Source organism: Hemitrygon akajei, chromosome 11 (assembly GCF_048418815.1).
Source record: "Hemitrygon akajei chromosome 11, sHemAka1.3, whole genome shotgun sequence".
NCBI classification, from domain to species: Eukaryota; Metazoa; Chordata; class Chondrichthyes; order Myliobatiformes; family Dasyatidae; genus Hemitrygon; species Hemitrygon akajei.
In genome coordinates this window covers 153,554,452-153,580,708 of record NC_133134.1, presented here as the reverse complement: position 1 = coordinate 153,580,708, position 26,257 = coordinate 153,554,452, and the positions used below count along the sequence as shown (strand labels likewise).

The window sequence follows — 26,257 nt, the reverse complement described above, 5'->3', positions numbered from 1 at the left end:
AGGGAGAGAAGAGAGAGTGTCCGGGGTGGGTGGGATCTTTGATTATGCTGCTTTTATGTCAGGTTTCCGTCAACCGCCATCTTTTAATTTGTTCGTCCTGAAATTTGTTTTGTTGATGTTTTAATTGGTTTCCGCTTGTGGTGGTCGGAGACTCCTGAATGTTCAAAAAGACGCATTTCTGCTGCTGAGAGTCCACCCTTCTCCATTAAAATCTTCCCCAACTCCATCCAGAGGGTCCACGTTGCGCGGCGTGAGGCTGAGGGAGAGCTGAAAGCAGGGGGTATCTCATCCCCTCGCACTGACAGGTCAGATGACAATTATTGATGCAAACAAACGCAAGCAGATGCTGCCTTTGCTGCGGGCGGCCGGGATCATGCTCCGGCCGGGCCGTGAGGAGACACCTAGGAATCAGCGCCCTACAGTGTCGACCCGGCCAGTAACCAGGTAAACCGCCCCACGCCGTCCCGGTCCAGATCTTGTTCTTTTCGAAGCAAACTGCATATAATGGTGGATTAATCTGGTTTTAAACCTGGTGTATTCTAGAGGGTGAGGGGGAGGGGGAAGGGATGTTACACGGCGCACTGCAGACATTATTCGGCGTAATCTCATCCTTTGGAGTAAACGCAGGTGGATGCGAACGGACTGCGAATTCACTATTAAATGTATTGATTTATTGGCAAGTTTTTAAGATTAGTCCGTTTTGTTTAAAAGTAGAAGATAAAATTGAGTATCTGGCATTATTTTTTACATTTTGGGGGGAGAAGAGGGGTAGATCTCTGTTACAATGGAGGGCATCTGATTTACTGGAACATTTCGTTTGGATGCCGACGTTTCATTGACTTTGAATTTTTAATACAAAATCACATTTGGCTGTAAATTCTCTTACAGAGTGTGTCCAGAGGCAGCGCAATTCTTGATATGATAAAACATGTCCCTCCAACAAACACTTGGAGAGATCTGCATGTAAATATTAAATTTGGATTTGGATGTGGGGGGGGGTTGAATTCAGATTCTGGTACAAATCCTTTAACGTGGATCAGTTTAACCCCCTGAAATGCTGGACCGTCCAGGCCACCAGGGTTTTCACCTCATTGAACTGCATTCCAGGAATAACATTGCCCTCCGTCCTGTGCTGAAGCACCTTTGGAAGTGTTGTTGATTCAATTGGTTTCATGTTTGCGTCTACTCAGTAGTAGAGTTGGGAATGTAGACACGACAGTAACATCTCTTCAGGAATCAGCTGATACTTTGGCTTCATTCCAGATGAATTTGGAAGGATGGAGGATGAGAGGTGACTTGATAGAGGTTTACAAGAGGATAAGTGGCATAGATCCAAAGGATAGCCAGAGACTGCCCCCCCCCCCCCGGCCCCGGGGGAGAAATGGGTAATACAACAGGGGAAAATTTAAAGGTGATTGCAGGAAAGTATATGGGGATATCAGAGGTCTGTTTTTTACACAGAGTGGTGAGTGCATGGAACCAGCGGTTGGCAGACAAGGCAGATACATTATGGGCATTTAAGAAATTCATAGATAGCTACATGGATGATAGAAAAATGGAGGGTATGTAAGAGGGAAGGGTTAGATTGATCTTAGAGGAGGTTAAAAAATCGGCACAGCATTGTGGGCTGAAGGGCCAGTACTGTGCTGTACTGTTCCAGGCTCTATGCTTTATAACTGTCAGCTCGGCAGTATTTTAGATACTTGCAGTCTATTGGGCTTTCCAGGTTAATTGTAAACTTGCAACACCAAAGATTGCAGATGCTTGAAACTGGCGGAACTAAGCATCTGTGGGAGAAATGGAATTGCCCTGATACAGGGTTTCAACTCAAAATGTCAGCATTTCCTTTCCTCCTGTCCTCCCACAGATGCTGCTCGACCTGCTGAGTTTGGGCCATTCAGCCCATCGAGTCTGCACTGCCATTCAATCATGGCTGATAGAATTTCCTTCCTAACCCCACTTTCTTGCCTTCTCCCTACAATATTTGACACCCTGGCTAATCAATAACCCATCAACCTCCACTTTAAATATAGCCAATATCTTGGCCTGCACAGCTGTCTGTGACAATGAATTCCATAGATTCTGGCTAAAGGAATTCCTCCTCATCTCTATTCTAAAGGGATGTCATTGTATTCTGAGGCTGTGCCTCCAGTCTTAAACTCTCTTACTACTGGAAACATCCTCTTCACATCCACTCTATCTAGGCCTTTCTATAATTGATAGGCTTCAATGAGCTCCACCTCTCCCACTCCTCATTCTTCTAAACTCTAGCGAGGAGGCCAAGGAACATCGGACACTCCTCATATGCGAATCCTTTAATACTCTTCATCATCCTCGTGATCCTCTCCAATATCAGCACATGGTTCAATATAAGAAATTGTTGTTCCCAGCCCCACTGACCCCGCAGGAAGTACAGATGCATACAAGCATACAGTACACATATAGAGCTCCTACACATCAATGTGACTGTCAGCAGAATGACATTGTGTTCCACACGTACTAACCTGACAACAGTTGCTGCACAAAGATAGCAGACCCTAACCTCACTTCCATATGCTACCTGCTCTGTGAACACACTGTAAAAAGTTGTCATTTAAAAAATTTCAGCTGATGGGGATGATGTGAGTGGAATGGACGATGACTGCAAAAAATGGGCACAAGTTTTATGGAACTACCTTAAATTGGACCAACCTCTTGTGAAGGTAAGAGAGCTTTGCTGATGATAGGCAAGAGAAGTGTATAGAGATCACTTTATGGATTAAATGTTTAACACTGGTTCACCACTGGTTCCACCCTATATCACAGCTGTCCTCTTGGGCACTTCACTGCCCTCACCATGTTACCTGACTAAGTCCTTTAATCCCGGGGTTCCCAATCTTCTTTGTGCCATGAACCCCTACAATTAACCAAGAGGTCCATGGATTCCAGGTTGGGAACCTCCACTCTAACCTGTCCATCAGAAAGTTCATCCCCTTCCACCTCCTTGGCAATAATCAACTCTGACCCTGCCTTAGATATTCTTCATTTGGGATGCAAAAGTTTATTATATTGTAGTAAATAAACTTTTCATTGACATGAGTTGGAGTACAGCAAGGAGATAAGAGAATTTGGTGGCAGGGCGCTGTAATAAGGGTAATGGCACAATTGTAAAGGGGGACTTCCATATGCAAGAGGATTGGGAAAATCAGGTTGGTGTCGGATTGTAAGAAAAGGAATTTGTTGAATGCCTACAGGATGGCTTTTTAGAGCTTGTGCTTAAGCCTACTCAGGGAAAGTCTAAGGTAGATTGAGTGTTGAGTAATAACCCAGATCTTAATAACCCAGAAAGCTTAATGTAAAGAAACCCTTGGAAGGCAGTGATCATAATATGATTGAATTTATACTGCAATTTGAGAGGGAGAAGCATAACTCAAATGTATCTGTATTACAATGGAATAAAGGGAATTACAGAGGCATGCGAGAGGAGCTTGCCCAGGTGGATTGGAGGAGGATACTGGTGGAGATGACAGCAGAGCAGAGATGGCTGAAGTTTCTAAGAATAGCTCAAAAAGCGCAGGTTAGATAGGTCCCACAGAGGAAGTTCTCAAATGGCAGGTGTAGACAACCGTGGCTGACAAAGGAAGTTAAGGACTGCATAAAAGCCAAGGAAAGGGCACATAAGGTAGCAAAAGTGAGTGGGAAGTTGGATCAAGCAACACACACAAAATGCTAGTGGAACGCAGCAGGCCAGGCATCATCTATAGGAAGAAGCATAGTTGATGTTTCGGGCCGAGACCCTTGGTCAGGACTAACTGAAAGGAAAGATAGTAAGAGATTTGAAAGTAGGAGGGGAGGAGGAAATCCGAAATGATAGAAGACAGGAGGGGGTGGGGTGAAGCTAAGAGCTGGAAAGGTGATTGGCAAAAGTCCTCCTCTACTGTCAAGATGAAGCCACACTCAGGTTGGAGGAACAACACCTTATATTCCGTCTGGGTAGCCTCCAACCTGATGGCATAAACATTGATTTCTCTAACTTCTGTTAATGCCCCTCCTCCCCTTCTTACCCCATCCCTGATTTATTTATTCCCCCCCTTTTCTCTTTCTCTCTCTGCCCATCACTCTTTGCCTGTTTTCATCTCCCCTGGTGCTCCCCTCCCCCTTTCTTTCTCCCTAGGCCTTCTGTCCCATGATCCTTTCCCTTCTCCAGCTCTGTATCCCTTTTGCCAATCACCTTTCCAGCTCTTGGCTTCACCCCACCCCCTCCGGTCTTCTCCTATCATTTTCACATTTCCCCCTCCCCCTGTAGGATAGAGGAATGGCTGACAGGCAGGAGGAAGCGAATGGGAATAAAAGGGGCCTTTTTTGGTTGGCTGCCAGTGACTAGTGGTGTTCGTCAAGAGTCAGTTTTGGAACCTCTACTTCCGCATTGTTTGTCAGTGATTTAGATAATGGAATTGATGGCTTTGTGGCAAAGTTTGTGGATGATACGAAAACAGATGGAGGACTAGGTCATGCTGAGGAAGCAATGCGATTTCAGCAGGACTTAGACAAATTGGAAGAATAGGCCAAATAGTGCCAGATGGAATACATTGGGAAATGTATGATCATGCACTTAGGTTAAAGGAAAAATAGTGTGAATTATTATCGAAATGGGGAAAAGGTTCTAACATCGAGGTACAGAGAGACTTGGGAGTCCTCATGTAAGATTCCCAGAAGGTTAATTTACAGGTTGAAAGTGTGGTAAAGAAGGGAAATGCAATGTTGACATTTATTTCAAGGGAAACAGAATATAAAAGCAAGGAGATAGTCATCCCTCAAGGTTGCTGCACAGGTTGATAGGGTGGATAGGAAGGCCTATGGGATGCTAAGCTTCATTAACGGGGGATTGAGTTCAAGAGTAGAGAGGTCATGTTGCAACTCTACAAATCCCTGGTGAGACCGCACTTAGAGTATTGTGTTCAATTCTGGTCACCTCATTATAGGAAGGATGTGGAAGCTATGGAGAGGGTGCAGAGGAGATTTACTAGGATGTTGCCTGGTTTGGAGAACAAGTCATATGAAGCTAGGTTAGCAGAGCTGGGACTTTTCTCTTTGGAGTGTAGAAGAGTGAGAGGGGACTTGATAGAGGTCTACAAGACTATGAGAGGCATAGATAGGGTGGATAGTCAGTACCTGTTTCCCAGGACACCAATACCAAACACCAGAGGGCATATCTACAAAATTAAGGGAGGGAAGTTTAGGTGAGACATCAGGGGTAAGTTTTTTACACAGAGGGTTGTGAGTGCCTGGAAAGACTTGCCAGGGATGGTGGTGGAGGCTAAGACATTAGGGGTATTTAAGAGCCTCTTGGACAGGCACATGGATGAAAGAAAAATGGAGGGTTATGGGGTAGTGTGGGTTTAGTACTTTTTTAAAAAGGATTATATGGGTCGGCACAACATGGAGGGCTGAAGGGCCTGTACTGTGCTGTAGTGTTCTATGGTTCTATAATGCTCAGCCTTTATAAGACACTAGTCAGGTCCCACTTGAAGTATTGTCAACAGTTTTGGGCTCCATATCTCAGAAAGGATGTGTTGTCATTGAAGAGAGTCCAGAGAAGGTTCTTGAGGGTGATTCCAGGAGTGAAGGGGTTAACATATGAGGAGCATTTGGCAGCTTTGGGCCTGTACTCACTAGAATTTAGAAGAATGCAGGGGGATCTCATTGAAACCTACCGAATGTTGAAAGGACTAGATAGGGTGGATATGGAGAGGATGTTTCCTATGGTGAGGGTATCCAGAACTAGCGGGCACAGTATCAAAATTGGGGGCGACCCTTTAGAACAGAGTCAAGTGGGGGAAGGTCAGGGAGAAGTTTCAAGGCTGAGGCTGGTAGGGGATAGGTGGAACCTGATGAAGTCAGCAGGATTGGCAGATGGAACCAGGTGGGAGAGGAATGGTAAAGGTGAATGAAGGCTGAAGAAATCTGAGTGGATGGTTTGTGGTAATGGGCAGATCGAACTTGGTGGGGAAGGGAAATTTCTAGGAGGGGGAGGCAGGTGGAGGGATGTGGAAGATGAACAAAAGGAGAGAGACCCTGAGTGGGCAAACAGGCGTGAGTTACCTGAAATTGGGAAGTTCAGTGTTTATACCGTTGGGCCGTTACTATACAAGCAGAGTTTGAGATTCTTTATGTTTGGCCTCACAATGGTAGTAGGAAGTCCAAGGACAGACTGGTTAGTATGGATACAGGAAGAGGGGTTAAAATGACACACAACAGAAGCTCAAGGTGGCTGTTGCAGACAGCGTGCAGGAGTTCTCCAAAACAGATTCTTGGTCTATGCTTATTTGGTTTTGTTTTGCATTATCACATTGCAGATTCACCAGCAAATGATATGTAGTTTCCTGAAATTAACTTGTAGTATAATGCATGGAAAATAATTACTTTAAATGCCAAATTATCCCCATTTTTATGGTGTGACTCCCCTCCCCATTATCTGTGGAGGTGCCATGTTGAATGTCCATATGGTATTCTGGTAGAGTGAACTACTCTCCATGTTGTCAACGTCTTTGGACAGAGTTCACACCAGAAGCAAAGAGACAGCTTATTGATCCAAATCAAACACTAATACTGCAGACACTGGAAATCTGCAATAAAAACAGAAAGTGCTGGAAAAAAACTCACCAGATCAGGCAGCATCTGAGATGTGGAAATAGTTAATGTTCCAGGTTGAAGTCTAATTGTTTCTTTTTCTATGGATGCTGCCTACTCTTTGTGTTTCTAGCATTATTTTTATTTTAAGACTATTAGGCTATTCGGCCCACCAAGTATGCTCCACCCTTCCATCATGGCTGATTTATTATCCCTCTCAACCAATCTTTGATGCCCTGACTGGTCAACCTCCGATTTAAATATACCCAATGATTTGGCCTCCACAGCCAGCTGTGACAACAAATTCCACAGATTCACCACCCTCTGACTAAAGAAATCCCTCTTCATCTCTGTACTAAAGGAACATCCTTCTATTCTGAGGCTGTGCCCCCTGGTCCTGGATTTCCCCCACTGTAGGAAACATCCTCTCTACAGCCACTCTATCTAGGCCGGGGGTTCCCAACTTGGGATGCATGGAGCCTTGCTTAATGGTAGGGGTTTATGGCATTAAAGAGGTTGGGAGCCCCCGATCTAGGCCTTTAAATATTTGATAAGTTTCAATGAGATTCCCCCCCCCCCCCCCTTTTGTCCTTCTAAATAAACTAAGATGAATGAGAAAAGACTTTGGAATTGCAAGTAAGTCTTCTGTCATTCATCTTAGCTTATTGATGTATTTTGCTGTTCTGTCTATAACCTTCACAGCAAAGAAAGTGGTGGAAGGGAGCACTGCAACATCTTAAAGGCAACAGGAAAACAATGCAACATAGGAGACTGATACAGCAAGCCAGCCGAGAAATGTAATGGTTTGATAAAGTGAAATTTTCAGCCCTGATTCATGCAGTTTAATTCTTGTTCATTTCTTTGCACCTTAATTTGGTTTCTCGCTAAAGATTGACACTCTGTGATGTTAACCATTTACAATTGATGTGGAGCACGGCTACTGATAAATGCAAGCCAGCTGTCTGAAGTTCTTTGTTTTTCCAGAGTGATGTAATCATAGGTCTGGGCTGCCACGATATTCGCGTGGCTGAAAGAGCAGCACAACTTTATCTGGAAGATTGGGCTCCACTGATACTATTCACAGGTTATCTGGGAAACCATACAGTAGGTAAGAAGTGATATTACTAATTTATATTTCAACTAAATAGTATTTATGTTGCATAACAGAATGATGGTTTTTCTCTAATGTTTCTGCAATTTTTGGCTCTGGTTCAAAATGTGATATTGCAGGCTCCCCTTGGAAATGCCGCAATGATCCTTCATCATCCGTGGAACCCCACATGCAATAACACACAGGAACTCTAACCCGAGAGGTACCGTGGTCAATTCAGGAGATAGCTACCCGCTATATTATCACGATGGAGGCACATCAGTGTGCAGAGAATGGAGCGATATGGACTGTCTAGGCAGAAGGGACTAGTTTAGTTCGAATTTTCGATGTTTGTTTGATTAGTTCAGCACAATTTGTGGGCTGAAGAGCCTGTTCCGGCGTGGTATTGTTCTGTGCTATTTAGGGGCTTGCAATAAGTTTGGCCTTTCTGGGCTAGGCACCTTGCTCGATATTGTTATGTGTGCTGAACAAGCCAGACGGAAGTGGGGTCCAGAGCTGATCCACCCCCCCTGGGAACTATGCTGCTACTGAGAGAGAGAGATGAAGAACAGAGGGAGAGGCATCTGCTACAGATAAGAGAGAGAGAGATAGATGATTTATGTATTATGGCTTCTTCACTGATTGTTTATCTTTTGCTGCAAGGACACTTCTTTGCTCATTAACATTCTTGCTGAGACAGCAGGGAGTGGCCAGTTTGATGGACATAGAGATGATGGATGGCTGATACCCCGTCAGTGGGGATAAAAGACAGGTCTGGGGAGACACCCTCAGACACACCAGTGGACACTGAAAGAGTGTTGTGCACCCACAGGAAGGTGGGGGCCTGGAGGATCGGTTCTGGAGAATCAGTCCGGAGCACGGTGGATGAAGGCAGACCGGTGGGGACTTGTGTGTGCGTCCGCCCTTGCCTGGGTGACGAGTCCATCATTGAAGAACAGTCTAGCCTGGTACGGAAGGTTCATAATCGGTGACCCCAACGGTACAACGGAACAAGAAGACGATGGAAGTTTTGCCTGCTGCAGCTGCTCATCTCTTGCTCGCTCTCTCTCTCTCTCCAACATTGCAACACAACAACAGCTACCTCAGCACGAACTGAACTGAACTCTATATTCTCTTATGACAATTCATTTACCCCTAGACTTTGATAGAGCTTGGTTTTGAATCTTATTCCTACACTTCTGTATTTATCATTGCTAACCTGGTTTATATGTATATTGGATTTGTTGATACTGTATTGCTTAGTTTACTAATTTAGTTACAGTACCACCAGACTCCAACATCTCAGTCCATTTCTGCTGGTCTGTTAACCCAGTTACGGGGTACGTAACAATATGGATGATCTGGGGCGAAGGGCCTGTTTCTATACTGTATAACATTATGAATTTAAATATTATAACATCCAAAGCGCCGAAAAACAAAGAAAATGAAGTTTCACTTAGTTATCTTGCTGCATTGTGGGATCTATGGGCTTAATCATGCTGAGATGTCCAGAGTTTCAGTCAGCAGGTCAATGCATTCAAGATTTCCATACGTCCAGCAGCTGCTGTCTCCTGAATCTGTATTAATGTTTAAATTTATTTTAATATTTTGATTGTTTAAATTATTTATGTTTCTAAGTTTCTAAATGTATCTGAGCATCAGAGATGCAGTATTTAATAGCAGAAATATCCTTGCATGATCTGTTTGTTTTCAACTGAAGAGAAAGTTTTGCGTTAGAATCTAGCAATGTTTTGTCTTGAGAAGTTTATAGGTGACCTTGCATAACAAATTGCAAGAATAAATTTTCACTCTGAAATCAATACTCCTTGAAGCTTTGCAGCAACTGCTGTGTCAGAGAACCCTGAGTCAGACTAACAAAATCGATGAGAATTTCACAAGCATTTCTCATTTCATCATGTTCTTCACTTAGCCCTGTGGGATAATTTTGGAGATTTGTAAAGGTGATCATCGATTAATGTTATCAATTGCAATATCTAAAATTAATAACTGCCAAAATACCAGAGTTAATGAGGGGTTTTATTTCAATTAACACTTAATGTTCAGTTTTCTGTGGAGCACCTGCTAATTATGTAGGTGTCAAGTTTTGATTACATTCTCACCTCTGATTCAGAGGGAGTGGGTTGAAACACCACTCTTGACATTTAAGAAATAGTTAAGCTGGCATTTTATGCAGTTCTTGGGGAAGGTACCATCATTAAAATGAAAATAAAAATAGATGTGCTATATACCAGCTTGTGTGGAGATAAAATAGATCATATAGCAGTGTCCCAGAGACTATTTATTCTCCGACTCTTCCAAACACAGTTGATTCACTCCTCTAAGTGGTGGACGAATTTAGCAGGTCAGGTGGTATTTATGGAGGGGAGTAAACAGTTGATGTTTCAGGCCAAAGTATCAAAACATCAAAGGTTACTCTCCTCCATAGATGCTGCCTGACTTGCTGAGTTCTTCCAGTAATCTGTCCATCATCTGCAGAATCTCGTTAGTTTATGATACGCTCCCATATGTTGTTGCTGATGTACAACAACAAGGTGCACAAATTAATTGCCTCTGTTTTGCTACATTACAACTGTAACCACTTCTCAGGTATGTTTCTCTGGCTGTAAAATGCTTTAGTACATTCCAACACCTTGCCACATGCTATAGAGCATGAAGCCCGTACTTTCCAATTTTGGTGTTTTAATTGCTCCATAATAAATTCACAGTAATAAATTGACCATTGTTAGCTATCTGTTATAAATGCTAATTATCTATAACATGCAGAATTTTATACAATATATACATTGCTGTTAAGAATAATGTTTAAATGCTTGAACAATTACAAGTGTGAGGTCTGGCAATCCTATTGACAGATTAAATTTTACTAAGTGAAAGATGCTGTTGGATCTCTGTTTAATTTCTGATCCTTGGGGTTCTTCCAAATGTCAAGAATGACATGCAGTCTTAATTCTAAGATTTCACTTTATTTAGAGTACAAACATACAAATACTACGCAAGCTAAATAAAGACCCGAGAAATGACGCTAAGAAGGGATTTAACGCTAAAGGGTGTAAGACAAAGGAATTAAGAGAAAGAAAAGAATTTTGCTTCTGAAAATCTATCACTTTTATAGATAAGAAAAAGAAAATTCCTTAGATAGTGTTAAGTTAGTTAATATGCTACATGATTAAAACAATTACATCATGTGAAAAGTCCTCATATTTCGCCAAAGAAAATTGAGAAAGGTAGTAAACTGCTGTACTACTTTCTGTCAGTGTGTGTGAAAATATATGAGTTTATTAAGAAGTTCAAGTCTTATAAAAAGTATTACTAAGAAAAAGACAGTGGTTTCCAATAGTATCATATAAATACAAATTGTTCCTGTCAATATAACTCCTTGCCTGCTACACTATGTTGTTACTTTAGGATTGAATTTCAGCAGCTGATACTATTTTACGTTAATAGTTCTGAACTTCACATACAAAGTTTGCAACAGAAGAAGACTAGAGAACTAGATCTTTCATTGAAGATTATGGTTTAAAATGAGGCTCAATTGAACTTTGAACTTTTTGAACTTTGAAGTTGATGCACAATTCTGTTATCAAAACACTGTTAGACCTTGACTCTCTTCCTCATATGGGTGATGGAAGCAAAGTCATTAAATATTTCTAAAGCAAAGGTAGAAATATCCTTGATGGGCATCGAGGGGGTGACAGGAAGAAGGCTCCTGAGATCGGTGGGTGTATGGAGTTTAGATGACAATCAGATCAATGTCTATCATATTGATTAGCAGAGCAGGGTTGTGGGATGAGTGGCCTATGCCTGCTCCCAATTTGTATGTTCATATGCAGTTGAGAGCAGCTGATATCTGATTGTGTTTTTCCTCATTGTCTAAGAACTATAAATTTCCTTCACTATCCTGACTGTTGCTGTTATAAACAGGAGTATGGCACCAGCCGGAGGCTGACATTTTTACCGAAACCGCAGTTAAATTGGGAGTTCCCATTGACCGGATTCTACTGGAAAGAAAGGCCACCAATACAGGCGAGAATATACGATTTGCATATCAAACTCTGAAGGAAAAGGATATCCCGGGTAAATATCAGCCTGAGTTTTTGTCATTCCTGGTCACTGATGACCACTTGATTGGCACATGTATCTCATGGGATTGTGGAATGCAAAGGTTTGATGCTCTGCTTTTCATAACAGGGAACTGCCATCATGTAAAGGCCCAGAAAATACTGTCTTGTTATGAGGTCAAGTTCAAGTCCATATTTATTCTTATTCAACCATATGCATGTATACAGCTAAATGAAACATCGTTCCTCTGTGGCCAAGGTGCAAAACACGGTTTATAGGGTCACACACAGCGAATATGGTTAAAGTACAGCTCATATAGTTACAATAAAGCACAATAGTCACAAAATAATATTAGCACAAGTCTCTGAGTGGCGTGACCTGAAGATTGATGGTGGATGGGATGTTGTCCTGGAGCCACATTTCTGTAAGAACAAGCATGCAGCAGTTCCTCATTTCATGCTGGGCCAGTTACAGACAAAGGTAATCCAGTTTGTTTTCCAGGGAGCAAACAGTGGAGAGCAGGATTGATGGGAGAGCTGCCCTGCAAGGGTCAGCCTTTTAACCTGGCATGGATCCCAGCATGCTCTCTCACACCACTTGTTAGACTCTATGCATCTCATGCTAGACTGTATTCAAAGTTGAGACAGAGTACTTCAAAATTTACCATTGCTTGTGCATCTGTGAATGGGCAGGGGCATCCAAAAGCACATAGCTTTCAACTGATGCCATGTATAAAATTCTGCCACATATACAATGATTGCCATTTGCCATTGAATTAGAATGTAACTGATAGGTTTAAGCTGACTTTGCTATCTATTATAAGGTCTGCCCTAATGGGCTGCCAAGGTATTTTGCCTTCTTATAGGTAGCTTCCTCTTTATATTTTATTGCTGGTAATCACTTTCACTACTTCTCCCTTTCTGCCAGCCAATGTCCTCAGTCACCTCCAGATCACCCCCCCCCCCCCCGCCAAACCCCTTCATTCATCTCCACTCCCTTCCCATCTTTCCAGATCTAGTCTGGCTCTCAGAACATCTCTCCACCACCCACTCTTTCCCAGTCTGTACACATATTAACTGCCCACCTCCTTTCACTTACATCCCTTATTGGTGACTGGTGAATTTCCTTGACTCCAATCTACACCCTCTATAAAGATGGGAGATAGTGAAGATCGACCGCTGAGCACTGTTGTGTGGATAAGGTCAATTCTATGTACAGATCTTCACCCAAAACTGCTGTGGGACCCTTCGGTGAACAAGTTCAACATGCCCATTTATGAGTACTAGGGTTTCTGTGCTTTGGCTCTTCTTTCTCCGGACTCTTATGGAGTTTGCTGGCTTGGTCTTTATCCAGTTCCTAAAAAGCAAAGCATAGTTGTCCTAGATTACCACCAAATCTTCAAGGCAGGCCAATATGTAAGCTGGCGTAAGAAGTGCACTGAATCAGAGTCAGGTTTAATATCACCAGCATATGTTGTGAAGTTTGATAACTTTGCAGCAGCAGTACAATGCAATACGTAATAGTAGAGAGAAAAGACTGAATTACAAGAAGTATATATAAGTTAAATAAGCAGTGCAAAAAATTAGAAATTAAAAAAAAGTTAGTGAGGCAGGATTCATGGGTTCAATGTCCATTCAGAAATTAGATGGCAGAGAGGAAGAGGCTGTTCCTGAATCATTGAGTGTGTGTCTTCAGGCTCCTGCACCTCCGTCCCGATGGTAGCAATGAGAAAAGGGCATGCTCTGGGTGAGGAGTAGCCCTGTTGTAGTGGTGTTAGAAGAGGAAAGGGGAACATTTACTTGTGAACTCATTTCTTCTGAATTGTAATTCATTTTATAAGGGGGTTTATGGTTTTGTTTCACTTAAGATATAAGAAGACAGGGTTCATAGGTCTGTGGTGATGAGTTAGATTAAGAAAGACTTTGAGGAAAAGATATCTCCCTCAGGGTAGTTGCAGTCTGGAGCTCTCTTCCTGAGATGGTAATGGAAGTAGCTACTTTCATTACATTTAAAAAGTATCGGGATGAGCTCTATAATTGCCAAGGCATTGAAGGCTACGGAGCAAGTGCTGATAAATAGAATTAGCATAGATGGGTCCTTCATGGTTGGCATGGGCCTGTTTCTGTGCTGTGTAATTCCATGGCTGTGGGACATCTTGCTTTATGTTGTGGTGGACTATATTGGGTTCATCTTTGTTGCTGAATCTCCTGCCTCTTTTTCTCCAGAGCAATCTCTGCTGTACCACTAAGATAGAATCATAGACATAGAAAATGGGCTACCAAATCTCATCAGGCCCTGAATAAAATCATCCATTCAACTCTATACCCCTCTCTTTCCCATGACCCTGCAAGATATTTATTTTTAAATGCTATCCCGCTCCCTCGAGATACTCAGATTGTTGTGTTTCCTTATAAGCAGGAGCTTGCAAGTCAACGTACACACTTGCATTTGTGCCCATGCTCTGAATGAGATTGCCAATTCATGCTTCATTAGATTTGTTCCTTGTCCTGGGTTTTGTATCCAGGAAGTCCTGCCGAGGAACCATGAGATGTCCTCTGAAGCCCCTTGCATCTTCCTCTACTGCTTTGTGTTACATTGTACAGATTGTGTTTAGACATTGATAACATTATTCTTGGGTTGATAAGACTCCATTTGTTTTTATTGAGACTTGTTTTTTTTTATTCTGATTGTACACCGTATGCTTCTACTCTATTTTAAAGTTGCCCTGAAAGGCCATTTGTCAACTTTGCTGCTGAACTGGAGACATCATGATATCATTGGTCCATCCCAAGGGTCTACGTAGAGACCACCGACACACGATGGTTGCCACACAGATTACAAAGTATATCTGATCCTTAATTTTGCAGATAAAAGAATCAAGTTACATGAAAGCATCACCGTGTGAAAGGTGTTGGATGGTCACTTACACAGGACAATGTTTCATAGCTACAGTGGGTTAATGTTTCAGAATTTCTAACAATTATTTGAAAAGATAGTTCTAATTCCTCCCATTGAATAACAGTCATTTCATCCAGACTTACACTGGGAAATTAGTGTTCATCTCCATGAACACGCACACCCTTTACATTTAGTGATCACATGTTGTAATACACTTTGTGGCCACTTTATCAGGTACACCTGTGCACCTCATTAATGTAAATATTTAGTCAGCCAATCACGTGTCAGTAACTCAATGCATAAAAGCATGCAGACATAATTGAGAGATTCCGTTGTTGTTCAGGCCAGCTATCAGAATGGGGAAGAAATATGATCTAAGTGACTTTGGCTGTGGAATGATTGTTGGTGCCAGATGGGGTGATTTTAGTATCTCAGAAACTACTGACCTCCTGGACTTTTTATGCACAACAGTCCCAGAGTTTACAGAGAATGGTGCGAAAAACAAAAAAAAAAATGCCCAGTGTGTGTCAGTCTTGTGGGTAAATATGCCTTGTTAATGAGAGATGTCTGAGGAGAATGGCCAGACTGGTTAAAGCTGACAGGAAGGTGACAGTAACTCAAATAACTACACATTACAACAGTGGTGTGCAGAAGAACATCTCTGAATGCACAACAGTTTGAACATTGAAGTGGATGGGCTACAGCAGCAGAAGACCACAAGTACACACTCACTGGCCACTTTATTAGCTACAGGTGGTTCCTAATAAAATGGCCACTGAGTACAAATCATCCTCCCTTCAGATATAGACTTTTACCTTTCCCTTTCTTTCTCCTCATCACACACTCTTCCCATCTCTCTTCCTCCGTTCCAATCATGGTCATAGGTTAGGGAGACATCCTGGTACCCCCATTCTGAACGGTTCTTTTCAAACCTTGTCCACAATGCCATCTTGAGTTTAATCATTTGCCTTTTGAAACAGAATCCATTCGCTCCTTTGTCTTTGTGCCCATTTATGCCTCAGTAAACACACTGCTACTTTTAAAAAGGTTGCAAATGCAGCTTGTTCCCAGAAACGTGTGTGGATTTTTCCATTTTTTCCCCCAGTAAAGAGAATTATCCTCGTCCAACAACCATTTATGGAACGCCGTGTCTATGCAACCTACCTTCGACAGTGGCCAGAAGACAAAGAGAATGTGCAAGCCATTGTCACATCTCCAACCATGGAACTTGATGAATACCCAAACAAGCATGTGGGTAATATGGACAACTTAATTGAGTACATGTTGGGTAAGCTGAGACAGCAAATTGACTATTCCACACCGAGACCAAGTTGAAATAACTTCTTCAAATATTAACTGTTATTATATCAATATAAGTTTTGGTTTCACAGTTCCCTTTATTACATAGATGACAGTTTTGACCATCCATCAGTTGTACGGTAGTCCATCAGTTGTGGGCATTGAATGATTGGGCAAGTTCTTGGCTACACTGGAAAGGCTGCAGAGGAGATTCACCAGGAATGTTTCTGGAATGGAGCATCTCAGTTACGAGGAGAGACTGGACAGGCTGGGATTATTTTCCTTGGAGCAGAGGAGATTGCTGGAGTTAATGAGGACTGGAGATAGACTAGATAGTAAGTAGCAGAGGTATCTAAAACTAGAGAGCATAGGTGTAGGATAAGGTGGAAAAGTATTAGGTAAGTTCATAAAGAAAGCTTTTGGCCTTTGTAAATCAAAACATTGAGGACAGGAGTTGGGATGTTATGTTGAAGTTGTGTAGGATGTTGTGAGACCACATTTCGAGTTCTGGTTGCCTAGCTATAGGAACGATATCAATAAGATTGAAAGAGTACAGAGAAAATTTGTCAGGGTGTTGCCGGGACTACGGGGCCTGAGTTATCAGGAAAAGTTGACCAGATTCAGACTTCATTCCATGGTGTGTAGGAGAATGAGGGGATATTTGATAGAGGTATACAAAATTGAGGGGTATAGATAGGCCTTTTCCTCTGAGGTTGGGTGAGACTACAACTAGAGGTTGTAGGTTAAAGGTGAAGAGTGAAATATTTAAAGGAACTTTAAGAGGAACTTCTTCACTCAGAGGGTGATGCCAGTGGAAGTGATGGGTGTGGGTTTGATTTCAACATTTAAGAGAAATTTGGATAGGAGGGGTATGGCAGACTGTGGTTCTGGTGAAGTTTGATGGGACTAGGCAGAATGAAAGTTCAGCATGGATTAGATAGGCTGAAGGGCCTGTTTCTGTGCTTTAGCACTATGACTCCATCTAAGAAAGAAAGTTTTCACCTAGAGGGTGGTTGGAAGCTGGAATGCTCCTCTCCCAACATTTCACTATCTAAATGAGTATTTGAATAGCCAAGCATAGCAATTAGCTTTTAGACAAGTGTTAATTTAAAGACAGATGGAATTTGCCTTAATAAGATGCAATTATTGCAGCTGTTAGTGTGTGCCAAAGCATTATTTGTGTAGCATATCAATTACATTTAGAGCGTGTAAGTAAACAATAAAACTGATCTGCACACAGCAATGTTATTGTAACAGCAATTTGTTCAGCATTTGGTAATAAAAACAGAAGGTGTTGCAAATACTCAATAGGGTATCTGCATCTTCAGAGAGAGGATATTGGTAACATAGTGGTTAGCACAACACTTTACAGTACCAGCAACCTCGGTTCTGTTCCTGCCGCTGCCTGTAAGGACTTTGTATGTTCTCCCCGTGACCGTTTGGGTTTTGTCCGGGTACTCCCAGTTTCCTCCCACACAGAGCTTAATTAGTCATTGTAAATTGTCCCATGATTAGGGGGGATTACTGGGCAGTGCAGCTCAGAGGGTCAGAAGAGCCTATTCTGTGCTGTTCTCAATAAATATAAATAAATATTGAGAGATCATTGGATTCTGGTGAATGGCCATTAATCTGTAAAGACAATGTGTTATCTCTTTCTGCAGATGCTGCCTGAAAATGCAGAACTTTTATTTACTTTTCAAATTTTCAGTGTCCACTGTAATAAGCCTTTGGATTAAATTTTTAATGTTAATTAAGGGAAGAATTTTGCCAAAAGCTCCTGCCCATCACCAGCTCCCCCTCCTTCCCTTTCTCCCATGGTCCACTCTCCCCTCCGATCAGATTCCTTCTTCTTCAGCCCTTTACCTTTTCCACCAATCACCTCGCAGCTTCTCACTTCACCCCACTCCCCTACCCTCTACCTTCCCTCTCACATCCCTTCAACTGTCACCTAGCTTGTACTTCTTGCCCCCCCATCTTATTATTTTGGCTTCTTCCCCCTTTCTTTTCAGTCCTGATTGAGGGTCTCAGCCTGAAATGATGACTTTTTATTCATTTCCATAGATGCTGCCTGACCTGCAGAGTTTCTCCAGTATTTTGTGTGTGTTACTTTGTTTTACGCTAAATTATGTTACGGTATAATGTAATCACTAACTTATATGTAGATTGTCATGAAATATTCGTTCAACTTTTAACTTTACTGTTTTTTTCCTATTTCTCCAGCTGTTTTTGAACGCATTCGAGATTACCCAAAGCGGGGTTTTCAGGTGGAGCAGGAAATTTTTCCAGAGGTTTGTGAAGCACAGCAGAATCTCTTACAAGCTGGTTACCGACCAAAATAAAATACTTCATGATGAAACTTTGTATTATTTAAACTTTTAAATCAAAAGGACGTTATAAACTTCCTCCAGTAGATTTTCGTTAAAATTAATTTTTTTTATTGAAATCGTACTTTTCCAGACTGAGTAAAGCTCCCAGAACTATTTAACGAAATTTGTCAAGCTTTCTTTCTGAGTTTGACATCATACAAGTGGATTTGCAAAAGCTGTGTATTTAAAGTAAGTGTAAATATAAAGATTGTATTTGGTGAAACTGCAGAGAGGAGTATTTGCAATAATTAAAGCAATATGCTGTTACTAGTCCTGAAGAAGGGTCTCAGCTCGAAACATTGACAGTTTATTCATTGTCATAGATGCTGCCTTATCTGTTGAGTTTCTCCAGCATTTTTTGTCTTGCAGAATGTCTTGCGTTTATTGTAACTAATATTTTGCAAGCGCACCGCTGTCTGTCAGGAGTTTGTATGTTCTGACCGTAACCGCAAGGGGTTCCTCCCACATCCCAAAGATGTACCGGTTTGGATTAGTAGGTTAACAGGTCAGGTGGGTTGATCTGGCTGGTGTGGGCTCATTGGGCTGGAAGGGTTTATCACATGCTGTATCTCTAAACAAATTAAATAAAACCCAGTCGATCTAGGAAGTACAGAATACAAAGACATCCTGTTCATCTCAAAACACTAAGGAATCCACTATTCACCAATACAATTGCTTGGCATTTCAAACTGAAATGCTGTCCACTTCATTTGATACCACAAGTAATAATTAAGTACTCTTTGGAGTCTTAGAAAAGTACAGAAACAGGCTCTTTGGCCCATCAAGTCCATGCTGAACCATTTAAACTGCCTACTCCCATCAACCTGCACTGGGACCTTCCATTGCCTTCCATTGCCCTATCATCCATGTACCTGTCCAAACTTTGCTTAAATGTTGAAATTGAGCTTGCGTGCACCACTTGCACTAGCAGCTTGTTCCAGTCTCAGGATCCTCTGAGTGAAGAAGTTTCCCCTCATGTTCCCCTGAAATTTTCTACCATTCACCCATAACCCCTGACCCCTGGTTGTAATCCCACCTGACCTCAGTGGAGAAAGCCTGCTTGCAGTTACCCTCTCTATATCCCTCATAATTTTGTACACCTCCATCAAATCCCCTCAATCTTATACGTTCTAATGAATAAAATCCTCAAATGAACAAATCAAAGCTCACACAATTAAATAAAATTTCTATCACTAAGCATGACATGTACTTTGATTACTTGACTTAAATAGTTAGCTTTTCTTCCTGTGTCTGTCTGGCAGCAGTCTTAAAAACTCCCTGAGTAAAAATGAAATGTGGAACAAAAACAATGATTTTCTGAAACATGGTACAACTGTAAATCTTTTACTTTTTAGACGGAGATAATTCTTCTGTAAACTGTGCAAGTTAAATTCATGTTTAGAGAAAATATTATATTAATGATGCTGCTACATGTTATCTTGCTGGCCAGGTAATATTATCAGTGTTTAAGATGACTTATTGTGTGGCTGATATTATGAGAATATGATGAAAATATGACAATAGGCCCTCTGTTGATCAGGGTTGACCACGGTTTTTGGATCTAAGTTGTCTACACAAGCCAAGACAGTACGATAGGGAGAGCAAGCTGTTGCCTGCACAGCAGGCTCCCCTCTCCATGCAGCTGATGAATCCAAAGAAACGGCAGAGACCGATGAGTTTGGCACCAGTGGGGTCGCAGCAACTCAATACATAAAGGCATGCAGACGTGGTCAAGAGATCCAATTAGTTGTTAAGACCAAACATCAAAATGGGGAAGAGATGTGATCTGAGTGACTTTGATTGTGGAAAGGTTGTTGGTGCCAGATGGGGTGGTTTGAGTATTGGAAGCTGCTGATCTCCTGGGATTCTCACGCACATCAGAGAAGGGGTTCCCAACCTTTTTTTTTATGCCATGGACCCCTGGGTCCCCTGGTTGGGAACATCTGCTCTGGAGTTTATGGAAAGTGGTGTGAAAAATGACCAGTGAATGGCAGTTCAGTGCACAAAAACACCTTGTTAATGAGAAAGGTCAGACGAGAATGGCCAGACTGGTTCGAGGTGACAGGAAGGCAACAGTAAATAAATAACCATACATTACATGGTGGTGTGCAGAAGATCATCTCTGAATGCACAAAAAGTTGAACCTTGAAGTGGATGGGCTACAGCAACAGAAGACCACCAACATATACTCAGTGGTCGCTTTATTAGATAGGTATAGGAGGTACCCAATAAAATGGCTACGGAGTGTAAGTTCTTGGTCCTTAAGAATTAAATAATGTGATTTTAAATATTCTTATGAGTCTTCACCTACCACCTCGCCAGCCCCCACACCCAGTACATAATTCTTCAGAACTTCCGCCATCTCCAACAGGATCCCACCACCAATCACATCTCCCCCCCCCCCCAACCCCCCATTGTCCTCTTTCCACAGGGATTGCTCCCTACACAACTCCCTCGTCCAATCCTCCCTCCCCACTGATCTCTCTCCTGGTACTTATCCTTGCAAGTAGAACAAGTGCTATACCTGCCCCTAAGCCTCCTCCCTCACTACTATCCAGGGCCACAAACAGTCCTTTCAGGTGAGGTGAGATTTCATCTGTGAGTTTTCTTGTGGCCATATACTGTGTTCGGTGCTCCCAGTGTGGCTTCCTGTATATCGATGAGACCCGGCGTAGATTGGGAGACTTTTGCAAAAAGTGGAATCTCTTAGTGGCCACCCATTTTAATTCTACTTCCCAGTCCCATTCTGACAGGTCAGTCTGTGGCCTCCTCTACTGTTATGATGAGGCCACACTCAGGTTGGAGGAGCAACACCTTATATTCCATCTGGGTAGCCTCCAACCTGATGGCATGATATTTTGAACTTCTGGTAATGCCTTCACCCCACCTTCATCACTCCCCACTCCCATTTCCCTCTCTCACCTTACCTGCCCATCGCCTCCCTCTGGTGCTCCTCCCCCTTTTCTTTCTTCCATGGCCTTCTGTCCTCTCCTATCAGATTCCCCTTCTCCAACCCTGTATCTCTTCCACCAGTCAACATCCCAGCCCTTTACTTCACTCTTCCCCCTCTCCCACTTTCACCTCTCACCTTGTGGTTCTTCCTCCCCTCCCCCCCCCCCCCCCCCCACATTTTTAATCTGACTCCTCATCTTTTTTTCCAGTCCTGATGAAGGGTCCCGGCCCAATGGAATTTAAGGCTCTTGGTAGTGTGGAGGATCAGCGAGATCTTGGGGTCCGTGTCCATAGGACACTTAAAGCTGTTGCGCAGGTTGACGGTATTGTTAAGAAGGCGTATGGTGTGTTGGCCTTCATCAACCATGGGACTGAGTTCAAGAGCCATGAGGTAATGTTAAAGCTGTATAAGAGCTTGGTCAGACCCCACTTGGAGTACTGTGTTCAGTTCTGGTCACCTCACTACAGGAAGGATGTGGATACAGTAGAAAGAGTGCAGGGGAGACTTACAGGACATTGCCTGGATTGGGAGCATGCCTTGTGAGAATAGGTTGAGTGAACTCGGCCTTTTCTCCTTGGAGCAATGGAGGATGAGAGGTGACCTGATAGAAGTGTGTAAGATGATGAGGGTCAATGATCGTGTGGATAGCCAGAGGATTTTTCCCAGGGCTGAAACTGCTAACATGAGGGGGCACAGTTTTAAGGTGCTTGGAAGTAGGTACAAGGGGGATGTCAGAGGTAAGTTTTTCCACACAGAGAGTGGTGGGTGCGTGGCAGTGCATCGCACTGCTGGCAATAGTGGTGGAGGCAGATACAATACGGTCTTTTAAGAGACTCTTAGATAGGTACATGGAGTTTGGGAAAATAGAGGGCTATGCGGTAGGGAAATTCTAGGCAGTTTCTAGAGTAGGATACATGGTCGATACAACATTGTGGGCCAAAGGGCCTGTAATGTGCTGCAGATTTTGATGATTCTATGAAAATATTGACTATAATCTTTTCCATAGATGCTGCCAGCTTTCTGTGTATGTTATTGGCAATATTTATTTTTTTAATTTAGAGATACAGCACAGTAACAGGCCCTTCCAGCCCAACGAGCCCATGCTGCTCAATTGACCATGTGACCAAGTAACCTACTACTACTACTTTTACATTTTTGGAGTGTGGGTGGAGCCTGGTCCACCCAGAAGAAACCCATACTGTCACAGGGGAAACGTACAATCTCCTTATAGACAGCGGTGGGAATTGAACCCAGGTCACTGGTGCTGTAATAACATTATGCTAACTGCTACACTACCATGCCATCTTTTCAGACTTGCTCTTCTCTCAGCAACCACTTTTACACACGAGCAAAATGTCGATTTGGATCTGGACTGAATCTTCACTGTTGGAATCATATTGTTTCCTATTAGATAGTCCCTCAGGGTGGAGGATAAATGGTTTATAGACTGGATCTCAGTGGCTGATGAGGATAATGTGGCAAGAGGTTGCCAGGGCAGGTGATTATAGATGCTCTCAGTAAAGTGTAACAGCCTTGCTGAATTGTGGAGAATGCTTAGCCCATAACAGCTCAAGATGGCAAAGGAACATTTGCAATGTTATATAAGTTAGATATGGCCCTTGTGGCTAAAGGGATCAGGGGGTATGTAGAGAAAGCAGGTACAGGGTTCTGAGTTGGATGATCAGCCATGATCATACTGAATGGCGGTGCAGGCTCAAAGGGCCGAATGGCCTACTCCTGCACCTATTTTCTATGTTTCTATGTCACTGAGAACTTGAAGTAACTCTGTCATCTGTGTGGATCCTGGAAATGTGGCAATAAAGATCTCACCTGAGTTCGAGCTGAAGTTTGAGAGATCAAAGGACAAACTAGCCAGTATGTGCTGAATCTCAAAATGTCAAAGTTCAAGGTAAATTTATAATTAAAGTAGGTACTGCTGTACTCTCTGTATACACATGACTGTGTGGCTAGGCAGAGCTCAAATCCCATCTATAAATTTGCTGATGATACAACCATTGTTGGTAGAATCTCAGGTGGTGACAAGAGGGCGTACAGGAGTGAGATATGCCAACTAGTGGAGTGGTGCTGCAGCAACAACCTGGCACTCAATGTCAGTAAGACGAAAGAGCTGATTGTGAACTTCAGGAAGGGTAAGGTGAAGGATCCCTCATAGAGGGATCAGAAATGGAGAGAATGAGCATCTTCAAGTTCCTCGGTGTCAACATCTCTGAGGATCTAACCTGGTCCCAACATATCGATGTAGTCATAAAGAAGGCAAGACAGCGGCTATACTTTATTAGGAGTTTGAAGAGATTTGGCATGTCAACAAATACACTCAAAAACTTCTGTAGTTGTACCGTGGAGAGCATTCTGACAGGCTACATCACTGCCTGGTATGGTGAGGTCTAAAAGAACTGCAGAAATGTGCACAGGACTAAAAGAAGCTGCAGAAGCTCCATCTTGGGTACTAGCCTACAAAGTGCCCAGGACATCTTTAGGGAGCGGTGTCTCAGAAAGGCAGCGTCCATTATTAAGGACCTCCAGCACCCAGGACATGCCCTTTTCCCACTGTTACCATCAGGTAGGAGATAGAGAAGCCTGAAGGGACACACTCAGTGATTCAGAGGCAGCTTCTTCCCCTCTGCCATCCGATTCCTAAATGGACATCGAGGCTTTGGACACTACCTCACTTTTTTAATATACAGCATTTCTGTTCCTTGCACATTTTAAAAAATCTATTCTATACAAGATTTACTTGTTTATTAATTATTATTTTTCTCTCTCTCTCTGCTAGATTATGTATTGCATTGAACTGCTGTTGCTAAGTTAACAAATCTCACGTCACATGCCAGTGATAATAAACCTGATTCAGATTTGTCACCATGTACTGTTCTGAGATTCATTTTTATTGAGATACAGTGCAGAATGGGCCTTCGAGCCGCTCAGACCAGCAACCCCTAATTTAACCTGAGACAAATCGTGGGACAGTGACCAAGTAATCTACTGGCACGTTTTTGGAAAGTGGGAGGAAACCAGAGCACTTGGAGCAAACCCGTGCATTCCATGGGGAGGACGCACAGATGCCTTACAGATGACGTTGGAATTGACCTCTGACGCCCAGAACTGTGATAGCAATGTACTAACCACCACACTGTTCACAACAGAACAAAGAAATACAGAGGAAAGAATGAAGAGTGAAACAAAGACAGACAAACAACCAATGTGCAAAAGTAGACAATGCAAATACATAATAATAATTAGTAAATAAATAATACTGAGAATATGACTTGAAAGGTTGTAGAATCAGCTCAGTGTTGAGTGTAGTTTTATCTGTTTATTCACTTTTGAGATGTGGGTTGGGCCAGCTAAGCCGGCATTTATTTCCCCTTCCTAATTGCCCTTGAGAAGGTGGTGATGAGCTGCCTTCTTAAACCACTGCAGTCCCTGAGGTATCCATGCTGGTTCAGGAGCCTGGCGTTTGTAGAGTAATGACTGTTCATGAACTTGGTGGAGGTAAGGCTCCTGTACCTCCTTCCCGATGAAAGCAGAGGCAAAAAAAATCACCCGGGTGGTGAGGGTCCTTGATAATGGATGCTGTATTTTTTTGTGTGTCTCTGTTAATGTGCTCAGTGGCGTGAAGGGCTTTGCCTGCATTGGACTGGGCTGTATCCACTACTTTTCCATTCTTGGGCATTGGTATTTCCATACCTGGCCGTGATACAACCAGTCAGGGTGCTCCCCGCTGTGCATCGATAGAAGTTTGTCAAAGTTACAGATGACATGTCGAATCTGCACAAACTTCGAAGAATGTAGAGGCGCTGTCTTCTTTGTAGTGGCACCTGTGTGTAATTTGAATGGGGGAGTAACTTGAGTAAAGCTTCCGTACATATCAGTGGAAAGACTGAACTGGAGAGAATACAAGGTGGTTGCAATGACCATTCATGGCAAGCTAATAATTAGCCTAATTCTCTTGGCTGCAGAGTATTAAAGGCAATGGAGTGAAAGGTTATAGAGAAGGGACAATATTGCCTAAAAAAATTAACTACATGCTGTGGTGTAGGTGATTATCTAGAGATTGTTATTGTGTGTATTCGTAGAGTAAATCTGCCCCTAAGCGAACACACTCACTAAGAAGACATTCTCATTAGCCTACTAATTATCTGACACAAACAAGAGAAAATCTGTAGATGCTGGAAATCCAAGCAGCACAGACAAAATGCTAAAGGAACTTAGCAGGCCAAGTAGCATCTATGGAAAAGAGTAAACAGTTAAACAGTCAACATTTTGAGCCGAGACCCTTCATCTGGACGGGAGAAAACACTCGAGTATTGTGAAGCACTCCATCTAGTGGCGCAGCTGGGAATTGTCAATATCGATCTTAGCTGTTTGCACGCAGATTTTCATGACGGTGACAAAAATGAGCCAAGCTGTGCTTTGAGGTAAACCATACAAGCGGTTGCTTGGCAGCAATAATCATGGCTTTCAAATTCAAGTGTTCTAGTATAACCTCAATCGCCTCAAACTTCCCGTTCCCCTGAGAGCTTTGCTGTAGGCTGCACGATCTGTGTTTTATCTGAACCAACTGTGGCAGGCAATGGCTTAAATTATCAACACCTCTTATTTTGAGTATGATCTGCACACACAGTTTTATATATATATTTAAATCTGGGAATGCGGTCTTTTAGTGAATTTCTAATTTTACTCACGCTAAAATTATCAACTAGGAAATCAATGCAATCATGAATAAAGACTACAAATGTTGATTTTTTTAAAAACATAGCCATTCAATTTTATCTTCAATGCTCTACTATAGTGGATACAGTAATTTAATTTCATAAATTTAATAACATTTATTTCCAACTGTGATATTTTCCCCTCAATTTGTAACAGCGAAATCTTGTTTCTGTGGTTCTCTGGGAGTATAAGTGTATCCTAGGTAACCAGTCGCACTCCATAGCAACA

The 26,257-nt window shown here is 42.4% G+C and overlaps 1 protein-coding gene across 1 annotated transcript; it reads left to right on the top strand.

Annotated features, from left to right (window-relative positions):
* Positions 1-192: 192 nt before the first annotated feature.
* Positions 193-19,540, top strand: LOC140736144 (uncharacterized protein SCO4629-like). The gene is made up of 6 exons (XM_073061963.1): positions 193-444; positions 2,608-2,702; positions 7,594-7,717; positions 11,642-11,794; positions 15,783-15,965; positions 18,197-19,540. Exons 2-6 carry the CDS (start codon positions 2,631-2,633, stop codon positions 18,313-18,315), a joined length of 651 nt encoding a protein of 216 aa, XP_072918064.1. The 5' UTR covers positions 193-444; positions 2,608-2,630; the 3' UTR covers positions 18,316-19,540.
* The last annotated feature ends 6,717 nt before the right edge of the window (positions 19,541-26,257 follow it).

Bases quoted from the DNA above. Each gene is read 5' to 3' on its own strand.
- LOC140736144 (XM_073061963.1), top strand. From the start codon at position 2,631: ATGGACGATGACTGCAAAAAATGGGCACAAGTTTTATGGAACTACCTT. The intron at 2,703-7,593 runs GTAAGAGAGCTT...TTGTTTTTCCAG, and splicing joins TGGACCAACCTCTTGTGAAG to AGTGATGTAATCATAGGTCT. The intron at 7,718-11,641 runs GTAAGAAGTGAT...TGTTATAAACAG, and splicing joins TCTGGGAAACCATACAGTAG to GAGTATGGCACCAGCCGGAG.